The sequence below is a fragment of the Stegostoma tigrinum genome, chromosome 19, assembly GCF_030684315.1.
Source record: "Stegostoma tigrinum isolate sSteTig4 chromosome 19, sSteTig4.hap1, whole genome shotgun sequence".
NCBI classification, from domain to species: Eukaryota; Metazoa; Chordata; class Chondrichthyes; order Orectolobiformes; family Stegostomatidae; genus Stegostoma; species Stegostoma tigrinum.
In genome coordinates, this window is record NC_081372.1 from 57,603,450 (window position 1) to 57,629,706 (window position 26,257).

At 46.4% G+C, this 26,257-nt stretch overlaps 1 protein-coding gene across 2 annotated transcripts in view; it reads left to right on the plus strand.

The window, feature by feature from the left end:
• Positions 1–14,087: 14,087 nt before the first annotated feature.
• Positions 14,088–26,257, plus strand: part of pltp (phospholipid transfer protein) — a 56,270-nt gene continuing 44,100 nt past the window's right edge. The window contains exon 1 of one of the 2 annotated variants that reach the window (XM_048550433.2): positions 14,088–14,529. Coding sequence is in view for 1 of the 2 variants with exons in the window: in XM_048550431.2 (XP_048406388.1) it covers positions 14,784–14,786 (3 nt within the window). In the remaining variant the exon portion in view is untranslated. The other variant, XM_048550431.2, reaches the window with a different exon arrangement.

Consider the following 26,257-nt stretch of genomic DNA (forward strand, 5'->3'; position numbering starts at 1 on the left):
CAGAGATATTGTGATTGCAAGGATTCATGTATGGGTAATCCTGCTTCCAAATTCACATTGTTCCCAACACGGTGTAGTAGTGGTCTAGACAAGCTCCTCTAATCCCAAAGTGATCAGAAGTAAAGGAGGGTTTTATCAAACTACCAGAGTCCCTGTTTACTTGATTTACAGACTCAGATTAAAAGAAAACACTCATCAGGTTTTCGTACTTCTGGTTTTTGTATTAAGGCTTTCACCGGAGGGAATACAGTGCTTTATTTCCCCTTCCAAATCCATTTAGATTTAGCGCCTTTCCAGTCTCCTTCCCTTCTAGTGGTCTACATTGCCAATAATAGGCTTTGCATGTAAACGCCTAATTGGTTATGTTGTTGGTGGGGACCAGTACTTGGAAAAAAATGTCACGGTGATTTGGTAGCGGCAAAGTTGTGCATAAGAGCACTTCTGGATATATAATAAAAAATAGAAAAAGAGAAAAAAAATGCTGGGTTCTTGGCCTCAAATCATTTAGAGAGAGGCGGGTACCACAGGCGCTGGAGTGCATCTTACAGGCTCTTGTGGCATAGGATATTGTCCCTACCTCTGAGCCAGCTAGTCCTAGGTTCGTGTCTCACATCCTCCAGAGGTGCGTTATAACATTGTCTGCCTGAGGTGATTCAAAATATCTGGAAAGCAGAATTAGTGACGGCTCCTCCCACACCCACAATTCACCAACAGTTGGCCCTTAATATATTCCAGAGTTGGGTACTGAAACACTGCATTCTCCCTCTTTGAGGACACCGGGGCACAAATGTAGCTACAGAAGAAGAGGTGATTGCTGGGACCTATGACCTTTTCCACAGCTCACTGCCTGGGCCTGTTGACATGCCGCGTGGCCAGGCCCAGGTGTAGGCCCACAAGGAGCTCCTCTGATCGATGTATTCCTCAACAACCCCCTTTCCGATACTGCGTGGTAAAATGCTCAAGCATGGGGCTCAAGTACAACCAAAAGAATAATAAGATGTTTTCTAAACCACATGCAGCGGATACAATATCCCATAAGCCACACACAGATGCTTCATGGATTCCATAGCAACACGGAATAAACCATTTAGCTGGGAGTCTGTGAACTACCTTAGTCTACAGGACCTCTGTGAGTAAACATCTTCCACCCCAGGTCCCTAATGAAACCAGGAGAGTTCCACATAGAAAACACCCTGCTCTCTTCTTCCACCATTCTGATAAATGCACCATCAAATTAACATGGTGCATTTATCAGAATGGTGGAAGAAGAGAGCAGGGTGTTTTCTATGTGGAACTCTCCTGGTTTCATTAGGGACCTGGGGTGGAAGATGTTTACTCACAGAGGTCCTGTAGACTAAGGTAGTTCACAGACTCCCAGCTAAATGGTTTATTCCGTGTTGCTATGGAATCCATGAAGCATCTGTGTGTGGCTTATGGGATATTGTATCCGCTGCATGTGGTTTAGAAAACATCTTATTATTCTTTTGGTTGTACTTAAGCCCCATGCTTGAGCCTTTTACCACGCAGTATCGGAAAGGGGGTTGTTGAGGAATACATCGATCAGAGGAGCTCCTTGTGGGCCTACACCTGGGCCTGGCCACGCGGCATGTCAACAGGCCCAGGCAGTGAGCTGTGGAAAAGGTCATAGGTCCCAGCAATCACCTCTTCTTCTGTAGCTACATTTGTGCCCCGGTGTCCTCAAAGAGGGAGAATGCAGTGTTTCTTCACCCTGCAGCTTTTTCACATACAAGATACACCACCGAAATTCACCAAAGGTCATCAGACAGCACTTTCCAAAACCCACAACCACTTCCGTCTGAAGGACAAAGGCAGCAAATGCATGGAAACATATTCCCCTCCAATCTGCTGTCCACCCTGACTTGGAAATGTATCACTGTTCCTTTAATATTGCTGGGCCAAAATTCATGAAATTCCTTCCCTATGGGCATTTTGACTCAACCTACAGCATGTGGACTGCAGCAGTTCAAGAAGACAGCTAACCACCACCTTCTTAAGGGCAACTAGGAACAGGCAATAAATACAGGCTCAGCCAGCGACACCTTCTTCCCCCAGGTGAATAAAAATGAAATTCCAACACTCTTCATGGGTCTCAGAATCTGATTCATGTTTCTTTTAGAAACTACAGAAAGTTGTGTACACAGCCTAGACCATCACAGAAAGGTTGCTAACATCATCAAAGACCTCTCCCATCCCAGTAATGCACTCCTACAACGTCTTCCATCAGTCAAGAAGATACAAAAGCTTGAACACACGCACCAACAGGTTCAAGAATAGCTTCTTCCCTGTTGTTAGTAGATTGATAAATGGACCTCTCCAATTTCAAATAATGTTGATCTTGCTAATGTTGGTCTTACTTTGTGCACCTCCTCTGCAGCTGTAATTTCCTACTCCTCACTCTGTCTAAGCACCTATGATCTGTATGTCCTTGTTTGCTATGATTTGCTTGTACTGTTTGCAAAACAAAGCTTTTCACTGTACTTAAGTACATGTGACAACTGTAAATCAAATCAAATCAATTCTTTTGAACTGTTGCTTTTTAACTTTCCTCACATTTCTAATCTGTGTATGTGTAGTGTTTTGCACATTTTAGCAATTAATAAATTCACTCTTTGCATAATGGAAGCCTGATTAGATTCCCTACAGTGTAGAAACAGACCCTTCACCCCAACAAGTCCACACCGCCCTTTGGAGCATCCCACCCAGACCCATCCCCTTATAACCCATACACCCCTGAACACTACAGCAATTTAGCATGGCCAATCCACCTAGCCTGCACATCTTTGTACTGTGGGAGGAAACCGGAGCACCCGGAGGAAACCCACACAGACACCGGGAGAATGTGCAAACTCCACACAGACAGTTACCTGAGGCTGGAATCGAACGCAGGCCCCTGGCGCTGTGAGACTGGAGTGCTAACCACTGAGCCACCGTGCTGCCCTTCTAGTTTGCCTCCTTCTAAGACATTAACACATTTGGGTTCACAAAGACATTCAGATGGGATGGGATCCTTTTCAAATTAGTTGTGCTGCGATCCACAAAGAGAGGGGTTAAATTAAGAAGGTGAGTCACTTTCTTCCTTGCCACCCAGGAACATGAACTTTGGGGAGCTGCCCCAGTCAAAATCATAACCCGTGCACTCTTACCCATGTACCCGTCATAACAAATTGGGGACTCGTGACTGGAATATGACACACTGATGAAACAAACAAATCACGAGAGAACTACAGAGAGTCTGAACTAAGACAGAAATCCTCGTGCGTGCTTTGAGGGATTTATCGGGGTTTAGATTTAAAGGCTGAAACAAATTGGTTTGTTCATTTAATTCCTAGGTTTGATGTGAGAGCTTAGCGCATCAGGTGAAGTGGCCAGTCCAGTATTGTAGTTATTGCAGAGCTTGCAGGGAGAGCTCCCGAAGTTTAGTCCCTCTTGCCTGAGGAGATTGCCAATTGACTATGGGGCTGTCAAAAAGAACAATGTTAAGTACGTCAAGCTTGTCCTGCTGTGTTCATCCAGCTCCACACTTTGTTATCTCAGATTCTCCAGCATCTGCAGTTCCCATCATCTATGTTAAGTATGTACCAGCCAATGCCATCAGAAATTCTAGACCCTCAGGAAACAGACCGATATGGAATTCAGAAAGGTTAAACGTGTAATGAAAACCTCCCCAATAATAATTCTCATTGAGGTGTATTCAAAAATTTCTCATTGAGTGCAAATAAGGACACACCTGGAGAAATAAAGCGTTACAGAAACCAGGCAGGCAGCCGCAAAGACTGACTTCTGTGAGCTAATTCACAAGCCCCTGTACCTGAAAAGACCCTTCCTCTTTGCTCCTAACAAACTAGAAAGGATGGAGGAGGGGAGATTGACAGAAAATACAGTACCCACGGGAGAGAGAGAAATGTTGGGAGCTCACCTCAGGACACAACGGGGGATACTGAGATGGAAAATGAAGCCAAGAAGTCTATTGGTTTTTACTGCTGAGAAATGGGTCGTCCAGGGCAACTGCTAGAGGCTTCAGGAGAAACCATTACAACTTATCGGGCCATGTAAACTCCTTTGCAGAGAATTGGAACTGATCAGAGAGCCTAACAGACCATGCTATGGCCTGGCTACAGATGAGAATCCATGTAACATCAAATCCTTAGATCTTGCGCGAATTGTTCTACCTGTAGGAAGGGTAGGTTGGCAGGGAATGGTGAGAGACCCTGGAACTGAATACAAAATGATTAAAGCAAAATACTGCAGATGCTGGTGATCAGAAACAAACACAGTGAATGCTGGAGAATCTCAGCAGCGTCTGCGAAGATGGAGAAACAGAGTTGACATTCCGAGTCTGTTTCAGAACTCTAACTTTGGGGAAAAGGTATGAGCTTCTCATGGGAAAATGCATTAAGTGCCAAGGTGGTGGGGAAAGGGATTTGAAGGAGGGAACAGGCCCCTCACTCCCACCCCCCTTTCCTGGGTGCATGTGGAATGTGACCTTGTGTTGGGAGCTGTGACTGTGGGAGGTGTCCCCTGGAAATGGCGTCAATCTGCTCCTTGGCCATGATCTGTAGGATCAAAGTTAATGACCCTCCCCAGGGGAGCAGTATCTGAGAAACCCTTCGGCGTCTAGGAGCTGCAGGGAGACAGTACCAGCCGTGGGTAAATATTGCAGGGAGCTCACAGGGTTCTGATGGCTAGGAATAGCTGGGATATGTTCGGGATCAGCCAGCATTATCCTGCTGTCAGCTTCACAGGGACGGAGGAAAGGTTGTACAGAACCCACCACAATGTGCGACAGCCTTGACCTGCAATAGAATGTGGAGCTAGGATTCCTGAGCTGGCTTTAGGGGAACGAGTGAGCAATGGGTCAGTGTGGCACTCCTGCCTAAAACAAAGAGGGGGCTCCCAGGAATATCTTTATCATCACGGGTGTGACTACCCACTTCCCAGAGACAATTCCTCTCAGAACCATATTTGCCAATACTGCCAATACTCAATGCTTCACCAAGTATGGTATATCCCTAGAGATCCTGTCAGATCCAGGCTCAAACTCGATGTTCAAAATCTTCCAGGAAGTCACAGGTAGTCTGGTCATGATGCAGTGGAAGTCTTCAGTGTGGCAACAGTGGGTGCTAGAAGGATACCAGCAAACCCTAAAATCAGTGAGCAGGCCACACTGCCATCAGCACCCTGATGACTAGGATCCAGGATCAGGTTTTCGTTAGTCGGGTGCCAGTGACTCTCCAAATGCCCGCTAAGTTTACTCCCTGTGGATTAGTTTACAGGCACCGAGTGTTAGGGCCTCCCAAAGTAATCAAAGAGAGCTTTTCAGAATAGAAGGAAGAAGTCTCCAGGTGAGACTGCACTGGGAATGATGCACTTGAGCCTGTGAAGTGGCCTGAGAACATTTGCAAATCTCCCAGAGAGCTTTGAGAAAATACACCAGGTGACCATGTGTTAATGGTCCTCTCAAAATCAGGTCCTCCTCTCTGAACCCTTAAAGACCCAGTTCAGTGGTCTATACGGCATAATGAAGAAGCTCAGGGAACTCTCTGACTGAGAACACAGGCCAGGGCAAAAAGCAAAGGATGTGACCTGTCGATATAATAAAACAATGCCTCAGTCCAGAAGGTGACAACAGGCAGCATTGTGTCCCAACTGAGAGGCTGAGGGAATCAGCAGGATTGAATTAGAGCAGGACGTGGGTGAGGCCCACGCTGAACTCTCTACTCCATGGTTACCCAATACAGAAATACTGACAAATATAGACTCCTTGTTCACCCACATGGGTGCAATAAAGTGAGCACACTGACAAAGGCATCTCCCTGTATTCAAGGGCTTAAGGAGAGACAAGCCAGGCCACACCATCCTTGCCTGACAGGATATGGACTTGGGAGAGGTTTCTCTCATAATCCCTATTGGCTAAGCCCAGAAAATCTGCCCAGGTCCAGGAGGAGATGAACAGCATTCCGGAGAACCAATTGATGGAGTCTAGCAGCAGTACCTGGAGCTTTGAAGCTGAAGGTTTTATATACAAGGTAACTACCAAAGGGTTAATGCAGTGACCATGGTCAACCCTACCTGCTGGGTCAATGGGAATGGTGATGGCCCAGTGATATGATCGCTAGACTATTGATCCAGAGACCTGGTCCATGGTCCTGTGAGGGAGCAGTGCTAACCACTGAGCCACCTAAAACAACCAGAAAGAAGGTTTGGACTGTTATGCATCGCCAACAACAGATTTCCAATGCTAGTTTACTTATTTTGGAGCGGTTTCCCTATCCCAGATTGACCTTCCTGGGGACCTGGGTTCAAAGTCTACTTTGGCGGATGGCGAAATTTTTAAAAAAGTTTGGAGTTTAATGATGGCCGTGAATTCATTGTCAATTGTCAGAAAAACCCATCTAGTTCACTTTCAGGGAAGGAAACTGTCTGGTCTGGTCTACATGTGACTACTGACCCACGGCTATTTAGTTGAGCAATTAGGGATGGGCAATAAATGCTGGCCTAGCCAGTGACACTTTCATACCATGAATGAATAAAAAAAGAAATCCCAGCTGGAAGATTACAACAGAGGATAGATAGTATAGCTTGTGTTACCAAGATAGATTTACTCCAGGGGTACTGGCCTGGCAGGTTCTCTTACTGCCTGTATGAATGATATCTTCACCTTTATGACTCCAGGCAGGATATACCGATGTGGAGACACGGCATTTGGGTTCTGAATACCCCAGCCACCTTTCAAAGTTTGTTTATTTAGACAATGGCAGCTGTAACGCAATGCACAGTGCAGCTATATGAGCTCCTAGTGACACGTGGAAAATGCATTTCTAGCAACTTGGAAGTCCTCTTCCAGATTATACAGTAAGTTGACCTCCCAAAGAGTAAGGCCCAAGTGACCCTCCAGGACAAACAGTGGGTCGAGGACAACTCACTTCCCAGGGCTTCAAACATGGATACAGCAGCACAGTTTCCTGTTCCCACAGCAAAATGGCAATGCGTGGATTCTGCTACAAGCTTGTTCAGACTCCAGCACAATAGCTATGCTGTTGACTTAACCACTACAGAGAAAAAGCAATTTTGATGGAAAAATCCCAGGCAACTTCCGAGAGGTTCAAGGCTATCTTAAGAAGTGAGCCGCCATTTGCAGCTGCAAATTTTAACCAGGCCTTAAATTGACCACTGATGTGATGACACCATTATGGGGGCTGTCCTTCTTCAGGAAGGTCAATCTGGGATAGGGAAACCGCTCCAAAATAAGTAAACAAGCATTGGAAATCTGTTGTTGGTGATGCATAATGATCCAAACCTTCTTTCTGGTTGTTTTAGGTGGCTCAGTGGTTAGCACTGCTCCCTCACAGGACCAGGGACCAGGGCTTAATTCCCACCACGAGCAACTGTCTGTGTGGAGTTTGCACATTCTCCCCGTGTCTGTGCAGGTTTTCTCTGGGTGCTCTGGTTTCCTCCCACAGTCCAAAGATGTGCAGGCTAGGTGGATTGTCCATGCTAAATTGCCCATAGTGTTCAGGGATGTGTAGATAGGGTGGATTAACCATGGGAGATGGAGAGTTGTTCTAGGGATGGGTGTGGGTGGGATGCTGTTTGGAGGGTCAGCATAGACTTGACAGACTGAATGGTCTGTTTCCACACTGTGGGCATTCTATGAAATGATACTCCACGATACAGAGGGAGCCCTCAGTTTATTGTTTACTCTGATACACTTTAAAGTTAATGGTGAATCCAGTACAGTCTAAATTGACCACTACCCATTGACCTTTTCAGAAATGTTCAACATTATGATGCCCTATGCTGCAGGTAAAGTAAGGCTTTCTCTCATTCTGAGTGCTGAACGCCAGAAAACTGGGAAAGTCACAATTGAGAGGAACACAGGACGAAAGTCTGACAGCTAACTGTGAAACCAAGAATCTTGAACTGAACTGCTTCACTACAAACGTCACTGTTGGCCGGTATCACTAACTTAATAGCCACAAATTCCGTCGTCTACTCTTCATGGAACCCAGAGACTGATTCATGTATCATTTTAATTGTTACTTTTTCACTCAATTCACATTTTTAATCTGGATGTGAGTGTGTCATGTTTTACATAGCAGCTGATGAACTCACCAAGAAAGCCTGGTAAATTTGGCTTCTTTTAATACATGAATACATTTGGATGGAAAAAAGATTCAGGCGGGATGTGTTCCTTCATAAACTAACTTCATGAAATCAACCTAAAGAGGGGTTGAATCAATAAAGGGGTGACAGTTCATCCCTTCTCACTCAAGATACAATCATTTAGGGAGATCCTGTCTGGGATCATGGCAAATCTGGGAGTCTCACATGGGAACTTCCAGCGCTGTTACTCATATCTGATTGTCGCGGCTCTTGGACTGTTACTCACGTCTGATTGGAGGGCTGCTGTGCTGTTACTGGCTTTTGATTGGACAGATTCTGAGTAGTTCCTGCAGTCTGATTGGAGGGAGTGTGGCTGGAGCTTTGGATTGATTGGAGGGGATTCTGGACTGTTCGTGGGATCTGACTGGAGTGACTGTTACACTTCATTATATTAAAGAACTGTGGATTCTGGAAATCAGAAACAAAAACACAAATTGCTCTGAAAACTCAGAAGCTCTGGCAGCATATGTGGACAGAAAGCAGAGTTAGCGTTTCAGGTCCAGTGATCACTCTTTGGAATTGATTGTAGCTCGGAAAAGGTTGGCACATATGCTGATGATATGGTGGGGGAAGCAGTAGACAGTAGATGGAGATGGAGCCCAGCGAGAAAGAAAACAGTTGGGCAGACGAAGGAATGGGTAAAGGTCAGCATCAGAGAATCAAGAGCTGCTAATGGGCACCATTGATGGCTGACAATGGGTTGTTAGTGGTGTCCCCAGTTCCTTTACTCCATCTCACCCATTCTAATCTATCTCCATGCCATCGGACAATGGTGGTGCTATTGTTGTCTGGCGGACTGATTTCTATGTTGCAGAGACTGAGCACCAGCTCTCAGATACCTCCTTCTATCTCCCCCGGATCATGACCCACCATAGAACATCATTGTGTCCACAACGGTCACTAACCTTATTTCATCTGGTGATTTCTCCACCACTGCCTCCAAACTCATAGTCTCCCAAACCCACACAGCCTGCTCCTACCTCCTTCCCAAAATCTACAAATAAAACTGCCTGGGCACACCCATTGTTTTGTGCCTGCTCCTGCCCATGCAACTCATCTCTTCCTACCTTGACTCCATTTTTGCTCCCCTTCTCCAGTTCCTTCCCACTTAACATCCACAATTCTTTGACATTTTGTGTTAGCTTATGGGCTTCAGCTGCCTGCTCTTCACTATAGATGTGCAATCCCTTGATACGTCCATTCCCCATTAGGATGATCTCAGGCATCTCCACTTCTTCCTGAAGAAAAGGACTGAACCAACCACCTTCCCCCCCACCACCGCCCGCCCCATGCCAGGCTCATCTCTCACTTTCAACAGGGTCTCTTTTAACTCCTCCCACTTTCTTCAGGTCACACAGGTGGCACTGTTATGCCAGTCTCTTTGTGGGATATGTGGAACATTCCTTGTTCTAGTCCCATTCTGGCGTCCACCCACAACTCTTTCTCCAGTATATCAATGACGTCATCAGCGCTGCTTCCTTTTCTTGTTGAAATTGGAAAAGTTTGTCAAATTTGCTGCCAATTTCCACACTGCCCTCACCTTCACCTGGTCCTTCTCTGATTCCTGCCTTCCCTTCCTCACATCTCTGTTTCCATTTCCTGGAATAGCCTGGCCACTGATATCCACCTCAAACCGGCCAGAACCCAAAGTATCTGGACTATACATCCTCACACATTGCTTTCTGTAAAGACTCTTTTCCATTCTCCCGGATCTTCTATCACCGACCAAGGGTGCCAACTTCCTCAACAAGATGAGCTCTGAAATGACACATCACAGAATACCCACCATGTGGAAACAGGCCCTTCGGCACAACAAGTCCACACCGACCAATAATTTCTCCAGATACTGAAGTGTGATTTGAACTCGTGACTCTGGATATTTTGCACATATTCCTTGTTTACCAGTCCATTAAATTAACCACCATGCTACTCTACAGCCACTTCGCCCTTCCTCACCTGAGGATTCCCCAGCACCGTTGCTGATTCGGTACTTGGTCAGGTCTGATCCACCTCCCACACCTCTGCCCTCATCCCCTCTCATCCCTCCCACAACAGCAATAGGGACCCCATGTCCTTACCTACCATCCCACCATCATCCACATCCAGAGGATCATGAGCTGCCATTTCTGCCACCTCCAGACATACATTCCCCTCCTCTCCCTTGTCTGCCTTCCACAGGGCCCATTCCTTCCAGGTCATCCTGGTCCACTCCTTCTACCCATGCACCACTGCAGAAAGTGTAACCCTTGACTGCTCACTTCCTCCGTCCTCAGTATCCAGGGGCCCAAACACACCTTCACAGGTGAAGTAGCGATGTACATGCACTTCACTCAATCTACTCTCCTGTACTTTGGGGAGGTGAAGCGTAGACTAGTGACCACTTTGCAGGACATCTACGTTCTGCTCGCAAAAAGACCCTGAGCTACCTGTTGCCTGCCACTTTAATACACCACCCTGTTTCCTGGCCAACATCTCTGTCTCTGGCTTGCTGCAGTGTTCTAGTGAAGGTCAGCACAAGCTGGAAGAACAGCACCTCATTTTCCACTTGGGGACCCTACAGCCTTCTGGACTTAATATTGAGTTCAACAATTTTGGGGCCTGAGGCACGTTCTCCCATGTCCTTTTCCCCACTGCCACACACTGGGCCTTAGTATCACATGGTCTGCCACCACAAACAACCCATTGTCAGTCACTAAATAGTCACCATTAGCAGCTTTTGATTTTCTCATGCTGACCTTTACCCAGTCCTTTGGTTGTCCAAATATTTTTTATTCTCTCTCCGGGCCCCATCTCCACCTATTGTTTACTCCTTCCCCCTTGCCCATTCTCATCTTTCGCATATATACCAGCATTTTCCTTAGCTACAGTCAGTTCTGAAGAAGAAATGTAAACTCTGCTTTCTCTCCACAGATGCTGCCAGGCCTGCTGAGTTTTGCCAGTAATTTCCGTTTTTGAGACTGTGACAGCCGCGACCCCCCCCCCCCCCCGCATTGCCCCCATCCCCCACCTCCTCACTGTGAAGTGAGCTGGAAATCAAGGCCCCGCCATTCCCACGGTCATTACAAAATTAAAGATTTTAAACAACGCAACAATGCACAGAATTCCCCAATTTACCTGGGATAGTAAGAACTGCAGATGCTGGAGAGTCTGAGATAATAAGGTGTAGAGCTGGATGAACACAGCATCAGAGGAGCAGGAAAGCTGACGTTTCGGGCCTAGACCCTTCATCAGAAAAGGGGGAGGGGGAGAGGGTTCTGAAATAAATAGTGAGAGAGGGGGAAGCGGATTGAAGATGGATAGAGGAGAAGATAGGTGGAGAGGAGACAGACAAGTTAAAGGGGCGGGGATGGAGCCAGTAGAGGTGAGTGTAGGTGGGGAGTTAGGGAGGGGATAGGTCAGTCCGGGGAGGACGGACAGGTCAAGGGGGCGGGATGAGGTTAGTAGGTAGGAGATGGGGCTGGGGCTTGAGGTGGGAGGAGTGGATAGGTGAGACGAAGAACAGGTTAGGGCGGCGGGGACGAGCTGGGCTGGTTTTGGGATGCAGTTGTGGGGGGGAGATTTTGAAGCTGGTGAAATCCACATTGATACCATTGGGCTGCAGGGTTCCCAAGCGGAATATGAGTTGCTGTTCCTGCAACTTTCGGGTGGCATCGTTGTGGGACTGCAGGAGGCCCAGGATGGACATGTTGTGTAAGGGATGGGAGGAGGAATTGAAATGGTTCGCAACTGGGTGGTGCAGTTGTTTATTGCGAACCGAGTGTAGGTGTTCTGCAGAGCGGTCTCCAAGCCTCTGCTTGGTTTCCCCGATGTAGAGGAGGCCACAACGGTTACAGTGGATGCAGTATACCACATTGGCAGATGTGCAGGTGAACATCTGCTTGATGTGGAATGTCTTCTTGGGGCCTGGGATGGGAGTGAGGGAGGAGGTGTGGGGGCAGGTGTAGCACTTCCTGCGGTTGCCAAGGAAAGTGCCAGGTGTGTGGGGTTGGAGGGGAGTGTGGAGTGGACAAGGGAGTCATGGAGAGAGTGGTCCCTCCAGAAGGCAGACAAGGGTGGGGATGGAAAAAACGTCTTTGGTGGTGTGGTCGGATTGCAGATGGCAGAAGTGTCGGAGGATGATGCGTTGAATCCGGAGGCTGGGGGGGTGGTACGTGAGGATGAGGGGCATCCTCTTGGGGCGGTTGTGGTGGGGGCGGGTTGTGAGGGATGTCTTGCAGGAAATGCGGGAGACATGGTCGAGGGCGTTCTCGATGCGGGAGGGATATAGCGGTCCTTAAAGAACGAGGACATCTGGGATGTACAGGAGTGGAATGCCTCATCCTGGTAGCAGATGCGGCGGAGGCGAAGGAATTGGGAATAGGGGATGGAATTTTTGCAGCAGGGTGGGTGGGAGGAGGCATTTTCCAGGTAGCTGTGGGAGTCGGTGGGCTTGAAATGGACATCAGTTTCTAGGCCGTTGCCTGAGATGGAGACAGAGAGGTCCAGGAAGGTGAGGGATGTGTTGGAGATGGCCCAGGTGAACTTGAGGTGAACCACAACAAAAATGCTGAGTTTCTCTAGCAATTTCCATTTGTTTTTGATTGGAGCGTTCCTAGGCCGCATTTGGACCTGATTGGACAGGTTTGGGTTGTAGTTGGAATCTGATTGGTGTAATCCAGGCTGTGTTAGGATCTGATTGGACAGATTTGCTTTGCAGCCGGGGTCTGTTTGGTGCGATCGGGGCTCTTTTGGGATCTAACTGGAGGGATCCAGGTTATAATTGGGATCTAATTGGAGACATTCTGTGTTGTTGTGATGAGAGTTAGCCCAAGACGCATCTGAAGGACTGGAAAACGGGCTGCAATGTGTTAAGATAATAAAATGTGAGGCTGGATGAACACAGCAGGCCAAGCAGCATCTCAGGAGCACAAAAGCTGACGTTTCGGGCCTAGACCCTTCATCAGAGAGGGGGATGGGGGGAGGGAACTGGAATAAATAGGGAGAGAGGGGGAGGCGGACCGAAGATGGAGAGTAAAGAAGATAGGTGGAGAGGGTGTAGGTGGGGAGGTAGGGAGGGGATAGGTCAGTCCAGGGAAGACGGACAGGTCAAGGAGGTGGGATGAGGTTAGTAGGTAGCTGGGGGTGCGGCTTGGGGTGGGAGGAAGGGATGGGTGAGAGGAAGAACCGGTTAGGGAGGCAGAGACAGGTTGGACTGGTTTTGGGATGCAGTGGGTAGAGGGGAAGAGCTGGGCTGGTTGTGTGGTGCAGTGGGGGGAGGGGATGAACTGGGCTGGTTGAGGGATGCAGTGGGGGAAGGGGAGATTTTGAAACTGGTGAAGTCCACATTGATACCATATGGCTGCAGGGTTCCCAGGCGGAATATGAGTTGCTGTTCCTGCAACCTTCGGGTGGCATCATTGTGGCAGTGCAGGAGGCCCATGATGGACATGTCATCAAGAGAATGGGAGGGGGAGTGGAAATGGTTTGCGACTGGGAGGTGCAGTTGTTTGTTGTGAACTGAGCGGAGGTGTTCTGCAAAGCGGTCCCCAAGCCTCCGCTTGGTTAATGTGTTAATTTAGGTCTGAGCGATTATTTGGGTGGGATACTGCGCTTGGAGTCAGATTAGTTAAAACCTGGTCATTAAAAAACGCCACAGCACCATCCCTGACAATTTAATAAAGTGGGTACGAGAATGATTTAAGCAACAAGAGCTACCTTTAGGCGGAATAAGAGGGCACAACCCGAAATATCAACATTAAAGGTAATTTCTTAAATAGCAGCAGAAGTCCGTAAATGACATTCTTTCCCTAACAGAACGCAGGCACAACAGGAACGAGGTCAGAGAGAGAGATTGAGAGGTTGTTGGGGTCAGTACACGACAAGTAGGAGTCTGTCCTGCAAATCTCGCAATGAGACAGGCGGGGAGGTATTTGATTTCAAAGAAAAAACAAAATGAGCCGCTGTCGAAACCGTGGAGAGCGAGTGATACTGGGTCAGGTCCCTGAGCTTGTGTAGGAAGATGCCTCGTCCTACAATTATCTCCGACATTTATAGAACTTGATGGTGCCAGCCAGTAACTAGACCAATAGAAGCTGGGCTGGGCTCTTTGGCTTTAAATAGAATCAAGAATCCGAACTGATGAGTGTTAATCATAAATCAGATTTGATTCAGCCAAGAGCAGCTACTGAGAATAAAGCAAGAGTGAATGAGAGCGAGCAGCACAGACACACGCTTCCATTGGCTGTTTGAACACTAGATCCCTTGAAACCGCTTTTCAGATCCGATTCCAAGGGATTACTCCTCGTGGCGAGTCAGTAAAGTGGAAGAAACCGGTTCCAGAACACGGACAAAGGAAAGCGGGCTAAGGTGAGGAAAGTCTTCGTAGGCGGAATCATTAGGAACAGGGAGAGGACACGCTGAAGCTTGCTTTGTCATTTAAGCTAGAATCTCGGCTGCAGCGTATCCATGTTTACAAACTGTCCACTAATCACTATTAGTCCCAGGGACCCTGCCGTGAGCAAAGCCAGGAGAACAATCACAGGAGCATTCAATAACATTTGTGCCTTTTTTCTAATTTCTGGGATTTTTTTATTCATTGTCAGAGACTCTCAGAAACATTTATGGTGAGTATTTTAAAAATTGTTTATGGGATGAGGGTGTCACTAGAATGGCTTTGTTGCCTACAGGGTAGGTAAGTTAGCCACGTTGCTGTGGGTCTGGAGTCACGTATAGGTGAGGATGACAGATTTCCCTCCCCTAAAGACATCAGTGAACCAAGCCAGTTTTGGGTTAATGACAAGTTGTGATTTTAGGCTACCTTCTTATTCCAGTTTCTTTTTTATTGATTTTCAAATTTCACTAGCTGCTATCGTAGAGTCATATAGCACAGAAACAGACCCTTCGGTCCAACCAGTCTATGCCAAACATAATCGCAAACTAAACTAGTCTTACCTGCCCACTGCTGGCCCATATCACACATCCGCCCCCCCCCCCCCCCCCGCCATCTTTCCTATTCATGTACCTATCCAAATGTTTTTTAAATGTTGTAATTGTACCTGCCTCCACTGATTCCTCAAGAAGTTCATTCCACACGCGAACCACCCTCTGTAGAGCAAATAAATCTCTCTCCTCTCACCCTTAAAATATGCCCCGGTCTTGAAATCCCACATTCTAGGGAAAAGACAACTTTTGTGGGATTTGAGTTAACGAGTTGTAGAACCGGATGGACACAGCAGGCCAGGCAGCATCAGAGGAGCAGGAAGGCTGACATTTCGGGTCTGGACCCTTCTTCAGAAAAGATCCAGCTCCGCACCTCGTTATCTCAGATTCTCCTGCATCGGCAGTTCCTACTACCCCTTGTGGGGTTTGAAACCACACCTCCAAAATATTAGTTTCAGCCTCTGAGATTACTAGCCCAGCAACATTACCACTACATCATCATCATCATCTCCCTCTGCTCCCAGCCCCATTTGCCATAATTGTGCTTTGTGGGCAGCAGAATGGCCTAGTGGTTAGCACTGCTGTCTTACAGCTCCAGGAACTTGAGTTTGATTCCAACCTTGGGTGACTGTCTGTGTGGACGTTTGCATGTTCTCCCTGTGTCTATGTGGGTTTCAAACAGGGTGTTCCAGTGTAATCTGTGCAGGTTAGATCAATGGGCTATGCTTAAAATTTCCCTGTAGAGTCCAGGAACGCGCAGGCTAGATTAGAATAGAAATTTATTCTCACGGGTATTTTAACAAAAAAAATCAGTGACAAGTTTTAGAAGTTGCTGTACTGTGGTGCCTATATTAATAACAGAAGTCATAAATAAGGGGGAAAAAAGTAAAGTTCATCACAGTTGAATTAACGGGTTTGGGATACACTGGCAAACCAGGCCAAGGTCACCATACCAGGCTGAGAAGAGACCTCTACGCCAGGACCAGACCTTAGCACCAGCCTGCTGAAGTTACCCGAAAGCTGCCAAAAAAGACCTCCACGCCAGGCCGAAGCTGACCCTCCTGGACAAGGCCGCCACACTGGGAGACCATCCCACTAGGCCAATACCATGATTCCAGGCCATTGGGAGCCCACCTTAATGCTGAGCCACAAGACACCTTAAGCCAAAGTTGTTCAAAGAAGGTAAGTTACAATAATACATGGAAACATTTTAAAAAAAACAAAGGGCTAAAATAGTAAAGCGGCTGAATAGACGAGCTCCAGGATGCTGGGCTGAGGAGCCAACATGTTGCATTGCTACCCTGCTGCCACATGGCCAATGCAGGGTTACAGGGATAAAGTGGGTGGGATGCTCTTCAGAGGGCAGGTGCAGAATTGATGGGCTAATGTAGTCATTCTGCAATTTTTACTGCGAAGGAAACGTCTTCCAATCTCCAGCCCATCTCCCACCCCAATCCAAAATCCTTTGCCATTCTCCAATTCACCTCTCATAGCTCCCCCTCTTCAAAAGACCTCTTTTCCCCCAAAGCACTTCACCCCCACCCACGTCCCTCCCCTGCCAAGTTCCCTCTCAATTTTCGTGTGACTGCACGGACCTTTTGAGGTGACTGTCTATTGTAAATAAATCATTTCTCTAGATTACAGTTTCCATCAACATGAAGGAAGATTCATTGCTCTGAGGACCTGGGTTTGAATCCCCACCATGGCAAATGGTGGAATTTGGATTCAATAAAAATCTGGAATTAGCAGTCTCATGATGACTATGAATCCATTGTCAATTGTCAGAAAAACCCATCTGGTTCATTAATGTCCTTTTTAGGGAAGGAAACCGCCATCCTTACCTGGTCTGGCCTACGCGTGACTCCAGATCCACACCATAGTGACTGGTTCTTAATGCCCTCTGGACAGTTAGGGGTTCCGAGGAAGTGTCACCAAACCCAAAACGCTAATTCTGTTTTTGCCTTTACAGATGCTGCCAGACCTGCTGAGCTTTTTCAGCAACTTTGTTTTTGAAACTGAAATGTTGTTTTAACTTGCATTTATTGAAAGTAGTGAAGGGCTTGAGGCCTTTGTTGATGGTTGTTAATCAGCTGACTGCAGCTTCCAGTGTTCTTCGTCTGGATGGTTTAATGACTCATGTTTTGTCTTAGTCTCTCCAAACAGTGGCTAGCTGATTTGGCGTTAGACACGCGGTTGAAGTGGAGTTTAATCTCCAAATAAAGGGACACGCTGTGTTTCTTGACTCACTCCTGGAGTGGAGAACAACACCAACCCATTGCCAGAGGTTCTGAGGGATTTTGTCCAAACTCACTAGCACATGAGCAACTTGAGTTGAGAAATTCTCGAGAAGACTTCAGCCAAAAATGTGGGTGTTGTCATTGAAGCACGGCAGTGTTTGGTCATTAATATGTTACTAGGTGCTCCTCCAACCCCACCCACCTCCCCCCCCCCCCCCCCCCCCCCCCATGTTTGGACAGAGGGTAGAGGGAGGAGGTAGGGGGATAAACCACAGCAGCTGTAAGAGGAGGGAGGATGAGAAAATTCAGAACAGTGAGGAGGACTCCTGTGATACAAGACATTCTGCATCTGTTAGTACCTCCAGAGCCATTTATGTTTTAATTTCACACATCTACTTTATATGTACAAGAGATCTTTATGTACATATACACTCACAAATGCATTTCAGTTCTGTATGGTAACTTGTCAAGGAAGGAAACAAACAAACAATGGAGTTTGACTCTATCCAACAAACAAACGTAAGGCATCTCTTACTTGAAGTAGAAGTATATATACATGCATTTTAGGCACCAGGAAGGTCCCATAACTAAACAGACCCCAATTTAACTTTTGGCAGAAAGACCTCAGATAGTGTTTTTTCCCCACTCTGCCTTGGCGGAAGCTGCCCCAACCTTTAGTGCGTCCCTCAGCACGTGGTCCTGACCTTGAAGTGTGTCAGTCTGTGACACTCAGTCTGAGTCAACTCCTTGTTCTGGAAGACCAACAAGACCAAAGAGCATTTTTTAACTGAGTTGATGGTCCTCCAGGCGTTTGTGTTGGTGTGCATTCAGAGAACAGACTGTAGAGCACAGACTCCTGCATCATGGAGCTGTTCGGGACGAACCTTGACAAAAATCATTGCATCTTCCACCAAAACTATGTCTGACAGACAGTGTAGCCTTTCATCAGGTCCCTGGGACATGTTGTAAACTGCTCATGTCAGTCAGTCAGTGTGTTCCCCACTCTCAGTGGATGTGTGTACCAGAGCTCACCTTCACTATTCTAATTGTGTCCAATAAGAGGTTGAGTGTAACCTGTAGGTGTCTGAAACTAATTCACATCATCAAATGAATCAGTTAGAGCCCAGCTCCAGCTCTCAAACAGACCAGTCTCTTCAAGCCCAGCATGCAATGTCAAAACCACAGCCAGGCAGTTCCAGTCACTCTGTCTGCCTGACCTAGCAAAAGAGCAGTGATAAGAAAATGAGGAACAAAGTTGGAGATTTCTTGAAAGAAAGTTAATTAGAAGGAAAAACAGTTTGAAATTTCTGCAGAGCACTTTAGTTTAGCATGTTAGGAATTTAAAATGAAATTATGTACAGTTAAAAATTATTCTTGAAGTGGTAGTTTGGTCCTCTGGGAGTATGACCTCTCACTAGAGATTATAACCTTCCTGCTGTAAGTGTATACTTGGGACCATGCAACTGAATGTGCTTCTTTTTGCTAAATGAACTGATTCAATAGCTTCAATGTTGCAATGGGCACTGAACATGTAACAGTCTCTGCTCACTTGTGGGAAGAAAGAGATGCTGTGCAAAGGCAGGAGCAGGTGTGCAGGCAGGATTACTGCAGCGAGTGTCCTCAAATCCTATCAGGCCTTAAGTTGTGGCATGGACCACTGCTGATCAGGAACAGGCAATGTCTTGTCAAGCACCACGCTCTCTCTCTCACAGGCACTGCATCTAGCCCAACACGTTTTTTCGGGAATGGTGGGAACATGCCCTGGTGACGGTACTGACAGTGGCACTATATCTCAGTCAGGGTGGACCTGGACCAAACAGTAGAACTATATCCCAGTGATAGTGGAACTGTAGCTTAATTGCGAAGTGGACACATACACGACAGAAGAAGTCTAATGTGGATAAGTGTTCTCCACGTTGGTGGAAAAACCAGAAAGACAGGTTCATGTCTGAATGGTGATACATTGGGAATGGGGGGAGGTGCAATGTGATTTGGATGTCCTTGTGTACCAGTCACTGAAACTAAGTGTGGAGGTGAGGGAGGTAAATGGGATGTTGGTCTCCATAGTGAGAGGATTCGAGTACAGGAGCAGGAATGTCTTTCTGCACTTGTACAGGGCCTTGGTGAGACCACACCTGGAGTATTGTGTGCAGTTTTGGTCTCCTTACCTGAGGAAGGATGTTGTAGTGGTTGAGGAAGTGCAGCAAAGAGTTTACCAGCCTGATTGCTGGGATGGCAGGCCTGACGTATGAAGAGACTACTGGATCGGCTAGGACAATATTTGCTGGATTTTGGAAGAATGAAATTGGATCTCATAGAATCCTACAAAGCACTAACAGGACTGGACATGGTAAATGTCAGACCATAAGACATAGGAGTGGAAGTAAGGCCATTCGGCCCATCAAGTCCACTCCGCCATTTAAATCATGGCTGATGGGCATTTCAACTCCACTTATTTGCACTCTCCCCGTAGCCCTTGATTCCTTGTGAGATGAAGAATTTATCGATCTCTGCCTTGAAGGCATCTAACGTCCCGGCCTCCACTGCGATCCGTGGCAATGAATTCCACGGGCCCACCACTCTCTGGCTGAAGAAATGTCTCCTTATTTCCGTTTTAAATTTACCCCCTCTAATTCTAAGGCTGTGCCCAGGGGTCCTAGTCTCCCTGCCTAACACAAACAACTTCCTAGCGTCCACCTCTTCTAAGCCATACATTATCTTGTATGTTTCTATTAGGTCTCCCCTCACCTTCTAAACTCTAATGAATACAATCCCAGGATCCTTAGCTGTTCATCGTACGTTAAGCCTACCATTCCAGGGATCATCTGTGTGAATCTCCGCTGGATATGCTCCAGCGCCAGTATGTCCTTCCTGAGATGTGGGGCCCAAAATTGGGCATAGTATTCTAAATGGGGCCTAACTGGAGCTTTATAAAGTCTCAGAAGCACATCACTGCTTTTAGATTCCAACCCTCTTGAGATAAACGACAACATTACATTCACTTTCTTAATCACGGACTCTACCTGCAACTTAACTTTTAGAGAATCCTGGACCGACACTCCCAGATCCCTTTGTACTTCTGATTTACAAATTTTCTCACCGTTTAGAAAATAGTCCATGTCTATATTCTTTTTGCCAAAGTGCAAAACCTTGCATTTGCTCACGTTGAATTTCATCAACCATTTCCTGGACCACTCTCCTAAACTGTCTAAATCTTTCTGCAGCTTCCCCACCTCCTCAGTACTATCTGCCTGTCCACCTATCTTCGTATCATCAGCAAACTTTGCCAGAATGCCCCCAGTCCCTTCATCCAGATCATAAATATATAAAATGAACAGCTGTGGCCCCAACACTGAGCCCTGCGGGACACCACTTGTCACCGGTTGCCATTCTGAAAAAGAGCTTTTTATCCCAACTCTCTGCCTTCTGTCAGACAGCCAATCCTCAATCCAAGCCAGTAGCTCACCTCAAACACCATGGGCCCTCGCCTTACTCAGCAACCTCGCATGAGGCCTCTTATCAAAGGCCTTTTGGAAGTCTAGATAGATAACATCCACTGGGTTTCCCTGGTCTAACCTACTTGTTACCTCTTCAAAGAATTCTAACAGGTTTGTCAGGCACCACCTCCCCTAACTAAATCCATGCTGACTTGTTCTAATCTGACCCTGCACTTCCAAGAATTTATAAATCTCATTCTTAACGATGGATTCTAGAATTTTACCAACAACCAAGGTTAGGCTAATCGGCCTATAATTTTCCATCTTTTGCCTTGATCCTTTCTTAAACTAGGGGGTTACAACAGCAATTTTCCAATCATCTGGGACTTTCCCAGACTCCAGTGACTTTTGCAAGATCACAACCAAAGCCTCCACTATTTCCTTAGCCACCTCCCTCAGAACTCCAGGATGTAGCCCTTCGGGGCCAGGAGATTTATCAATTTTTAGACCTTTTGACTTTTCTTGCACTTTCTCTTTCATAATGCCTACCATACTCAACTCTGCCCTGTGACTCTCCCTAATTGTTGGCAAACTACTCATGTCTTTCACTGTGAAGACTGATGCAAAGTACTTATTAAGTTCTTCAGCTATTTCCTTATCTCCCATCACTAGCCTTCCAGCATCAATTTGGAGCGGCCCAATGTCTACTTTTGCCACTTATTTGTTTCTTATGTATTGAAAGAAACTTTTACTATCATTTCTAATATTACTAGCTCATCTACCTTCATATTTGATCCTCTCCTTCCTTATTTCTCTCTTTGTTATCCTCTGTCTGTTTTTGTAGCCTTCCCAATCTTCTGATTTCCCAGTGCTTTTGGACACTTTATAGGCTGTCTCTTCTTCTTTGATACATTTCCTGACTTCCTTTGTCAGCCATGGCTGTCCAATCCCACCCCAGATAATCTTTCTTTTCTTTGGGATGAACCTCTGTACTGTGTCCTCAATTACACCCAGAAACTCCTGCCATTGTTGCTCCCCTGTCTTCCCCGCTAGGCTCTGCTTCCAGTCGATTTTCGTCAATTCCTCTCTCATGCCCCTGTAATTACCTTTATTTAACTGTAACACCATGACATCCAATTTTGCCTTCTCTCTTTCAAACTGCAGACTGAACTCTACCATATTATGATCGCTGCCTCCTAAGTGTTCCCTTACTTTAAGATCTTTTTATAAAGTCTGGCTCATTACATAGCACTAAGTCCAGAATAGCCTGCTCCCTTCCATCACAAGCTGTTCCAAAAAGCCATCTTGCAAACATTCCATGAATTCCCTTTCTTTGGATCCACCGGCAACATTATCCACCCAATCCACCTGCATATTGAAGTCCCCCATGATCACCGTGACCTTGCCTTTCTGACATGCCCTATCTATTTCCCGGTGCATCTTGTGCCCCTGGTCCTGACCACTGTTCGGAGGTCTGTACATAACTCCCATTATAGTTTTTTTTGCCTTTGTGATTCCTCAACTCCACCCACACAGACTCCACATCCTCTGACCCTATGTCATTCAGTGCCGTAGATTTAATTTCATTCCTAACTAACAAGGCAACCCCACCCCCTCTGCCCATCTCCCTGTCTTTTCAATAAGTTGTGAATCCTTGGATGTTTAACTGCCAGTTCTGAACTCCTCGCAACCATGTCTCTGTGATGCCTACCACATCGTAATCATGCAAGATAATTTGTGCTGTTAATTCATCTGCTTTGTTGCGAATACTACGAGCATTTAGGTAAAGTGCCTTAATGCTAACTTTCTTATCATTATTAGAGATATTGGAAATCCTAAAATGCCTTAAGCTATCCTTCCTTTTTGCTGTATTCCTAGTCTGCCTCGAGATTAAACCCACTTTTACACATGCTATCCCGTGGCTTATCTTTCCATTTAACTCCATACTCCCTGTCACATTCGCTCTCTCTTCCCCCTGACTCAGAAGTTTAAAGTCCTACTGACCACCCTATTTATCCTTTTCGCTAGAACACTGGTTCCAGATCGGTTCAGGTGGAGACCGTCCCAACGATACAGATCCCCCCGGTTCCAAAACTGATGCCAATGCCCCATGAAATGGCATCCCGCTTTCCCACACCAATCCCTTAGCCACGTGTTTACTTTCCTAACTTTCTTATTCCTATGCGAATTGGCACGTAGCTCAGGCAGTAATCCGGAGATTATGACCCTTGAGGACCTGTACTGCAATTTCTTTCTTAGTGCTTGATAATCCCTGAACAGGTCCTCTACCCTAGCTTTGCCTATGTTGTTAGTCTCAACGTGGACTACAACAACTGGATCGTCTCCCTCCCGCTCCAATATCCTTTCAAGCTGGTCGGAGATGTCCTGCACCCTGGCACCGGGCAGGCAACGCACCATGTGGGACTCCCAGTCTGGGCTTGCATAGGATACTATCTGTCGCCCTAATAATAGAAACCCCTGTAACAACTACCTGTCTTTTTGCTCCCCCCTCTTGAATGGCCTTCTGCATCACGGTGCCGTGGTCAGCTGGCTCATCCTGTCCACAGTCCTTTTCCTCATCCGTGCAGGGAGCAAGAATCTCATACCTGTTGGTCAAGGTCAAGGGCTGAGGCTCCTGCACTCCTGAACTCTGAATCCCCCTACCTGTCTCAATTACAGTCGCACCTTGACCCTGAACACTTTCTGAATTTGAGTTATTTAATCTACCGGGTGTGACTGCCTCCTGAAACAAAGTGTCCAGGTAACTCTCCCCCTCCCGGATATGCCGCAGAGTTTGAAGCTCAGATTCCAGATCATTTACTCTGATCCGGAGCTCTTCCAGCAACCAACACTTGCTGCAGATGTGGCCGCTGCCGTTCTCAATGGGATCAGCCAGCTCCCACATCATACAGCTACAGCACATCACCTAGGAATAGTGTTCCCAACAACCAGGAGTCCAAGGGTTGTTTCTAAGGATGAGGTAGGCCATATCAGACTAAAATGAGGAGAAATGTCTTCACACAGAGTGGCGAGTCTGTGGAATTCTCTGCCACAGGAAGAAATCAAGACCAAAATATTGAATATTTTCATGTGAGTGTCAGCTACAGTTCTTAAGCTAAAGGGATCAAAGAGCATGTGGTGAAAGCAGGCTTAGGGAAGCATGGTGGCTCAATAGTTAGCACTGCTGCCTCATAGCACCAGGGACCCAGGTTCGATTCCAGCCTTGGGTGACTGTCCGTGTAGAGTTTGTATGTTCTCTGGGTGCTCCAATTAGATGGATTGGCCATGCTAAATTCCCCATAGTGTCCAAGGATTTGTAGGTTAGATGGGTTGGTTATGGGGATAGGGTGTGGAGGTGGGCTTGAGTGGAATGGTGTTTGGAAGGTTGGTGTGGACTCAATGGGCCAAATGGCCTGTTTTTGCAATGCAGGGATTCTATGATTTAGAGCACTGAGCTGGGTGATTAGCCAGGATCATGTTGGATGGTGCAGCAAGCTCAAAAGGCTGGATGGCTTATTCTTGTTTCTGTTTTCTGTTACCTGTTTCCCATTTTATCCTCTCTTCTTCATACTGGAAGACTAACACACACAACTTCAGTAAGAGATGGCTTCCTGGTGATGGAGTTGTAGGGAGATAGTCAGTCAGCCTCGTCATTATCTCTTCCTATCATATTTTTCTTTCAGTTTGAAGTTTCCTATCACATTTCTACAAGATCAACACTCCATATGCCTGTCTTTAAAATTCATTCACTGGCTGCTGTTAGCATGCGAGTTCCAGGATTTTGACCCAATGACACTGAAGGAAGAATGATGTATTTCCAAGTCAGAACGGTGAGTGTCTTGGAGGGGAACTCGAAGGTGGTATGCTCCCACGTATGTGCTGCCTTTGTCCTTCTGGATGGAAGTGGTCACGGGTTTGGAAGGTGCTTTCTGAGAAGTCTTGGTGAGTTTCTGCAGCGCATCTTGTAGCTAGTACACACTGCTGTTACTGAGTGTCGATGGTGGAGGAAGTGGATGTTTGTGGATGTGGTGCCAGTCAAGCGGGTGCTTTGTCCTGGATGGCGTCAAGCTTCTTGAGTGTTGTTGGGGCTGCACCCATCCAGGCAAGTGGGGAGTATTCCATCACACTCCTGACTTGTGCTTTGTAGATGGTGGGCAGGCTTTGGGGAGACAGGAGGTGAGATACAGTTTTCCTTGCATTTGACTTGCTCCTGTAACCATTGTAGATGGTGAGTCCAGTTGAGTTTCTGGTCAATGGTAACGCCCCAGGATGTGATAATGTGGGATTCAGTGATGGTAATGCCATTGAATGTCAAGGGGCAGTGGTTGGATCGTCTCTTATTGGTGATGTTCATTGCCTGGCATTTATGTGGCACAAATGTTATCACTTGTCAGTCCGGGCCTGGATATTGTCTGGATCTTGATGCATTTGGACACAGACTGTTTCAGTACCTAGAGTTGTGAATGATGCTGAATATTGTGTGATCATCAGAAAACATCCCACTTCTGACCTTATGATGGAGGGAAGGTCATTGAAACAGCTGAAGATGGGACACTACCCTGAGGAACTCCTGCAGAGATGTCCTGGAGCTGAGATGACTGACCTCCAATAACCACAACCATCTTCCTATGTGCCAAGTATGACACCCAACCAGTGGAGAGTTTTGCACCTGATATCCATTAATTCCAGTTTTGCTAGGGCTTGTTGATGCCACATAGTCAAAGGCAGCTTTGATGTCAAGGCCTGTCACCCCCACCTCTCCTCTGGAATTCAGCTCTTTTTGTCTATGTTTGAACCAAAGCCTTGCAGGGTCTGAACAAACTTCTGTTTTGTTTTTGGCACCAGCCGATAATATCTCTTAAAAGATCATATTTTGGAATTTAAAGGTTAACAATGTCTATGATATGATGGGGTTCTGACCCTTTTTTTATAATATACCCAAGGATGATGAAATTGTCCGAGAGTGATCCTAGAACTGTACCCCAGCAAGAGTTGAACACATCAGTAAGAGTGGAATTATACCCTACTAACCATGGAAATGTTGTTCTGACTCACTGGAGAATAGCGCACTTTCTATCAGACTCCGCTGTTCCCATTTGTTTAATCAACCAAATTTCTCAATTTTACCTTCATGCTGAATTTAGGTTAAAATGATATGTACCAGAGAATTTTTATTTTCATTGACAGGGAGTAACAATTTATTGTAACCAAACTATGTTTTTAGCCAATGGCAAAAGCGCACCAAATGAATTGCTAATCTACAGCTGCGTAACTTAAACAAGAATGGTAAAAAGAGCAGGATTTCTACTTTATGTAAATTAAACTTTGATCCCCACTATTTTTGGGATGTTTTCTGTGTCCTCCTTTGTAAAGACAGAAACAGTGTGTTTTTAATTGGCCTACCATTTCTGTTTTCCTCATTATAACTTCCCCTGCTGCTGACTGGTGGCACTGGTGAGCACGGGGCGGTGCCTCAGCAAT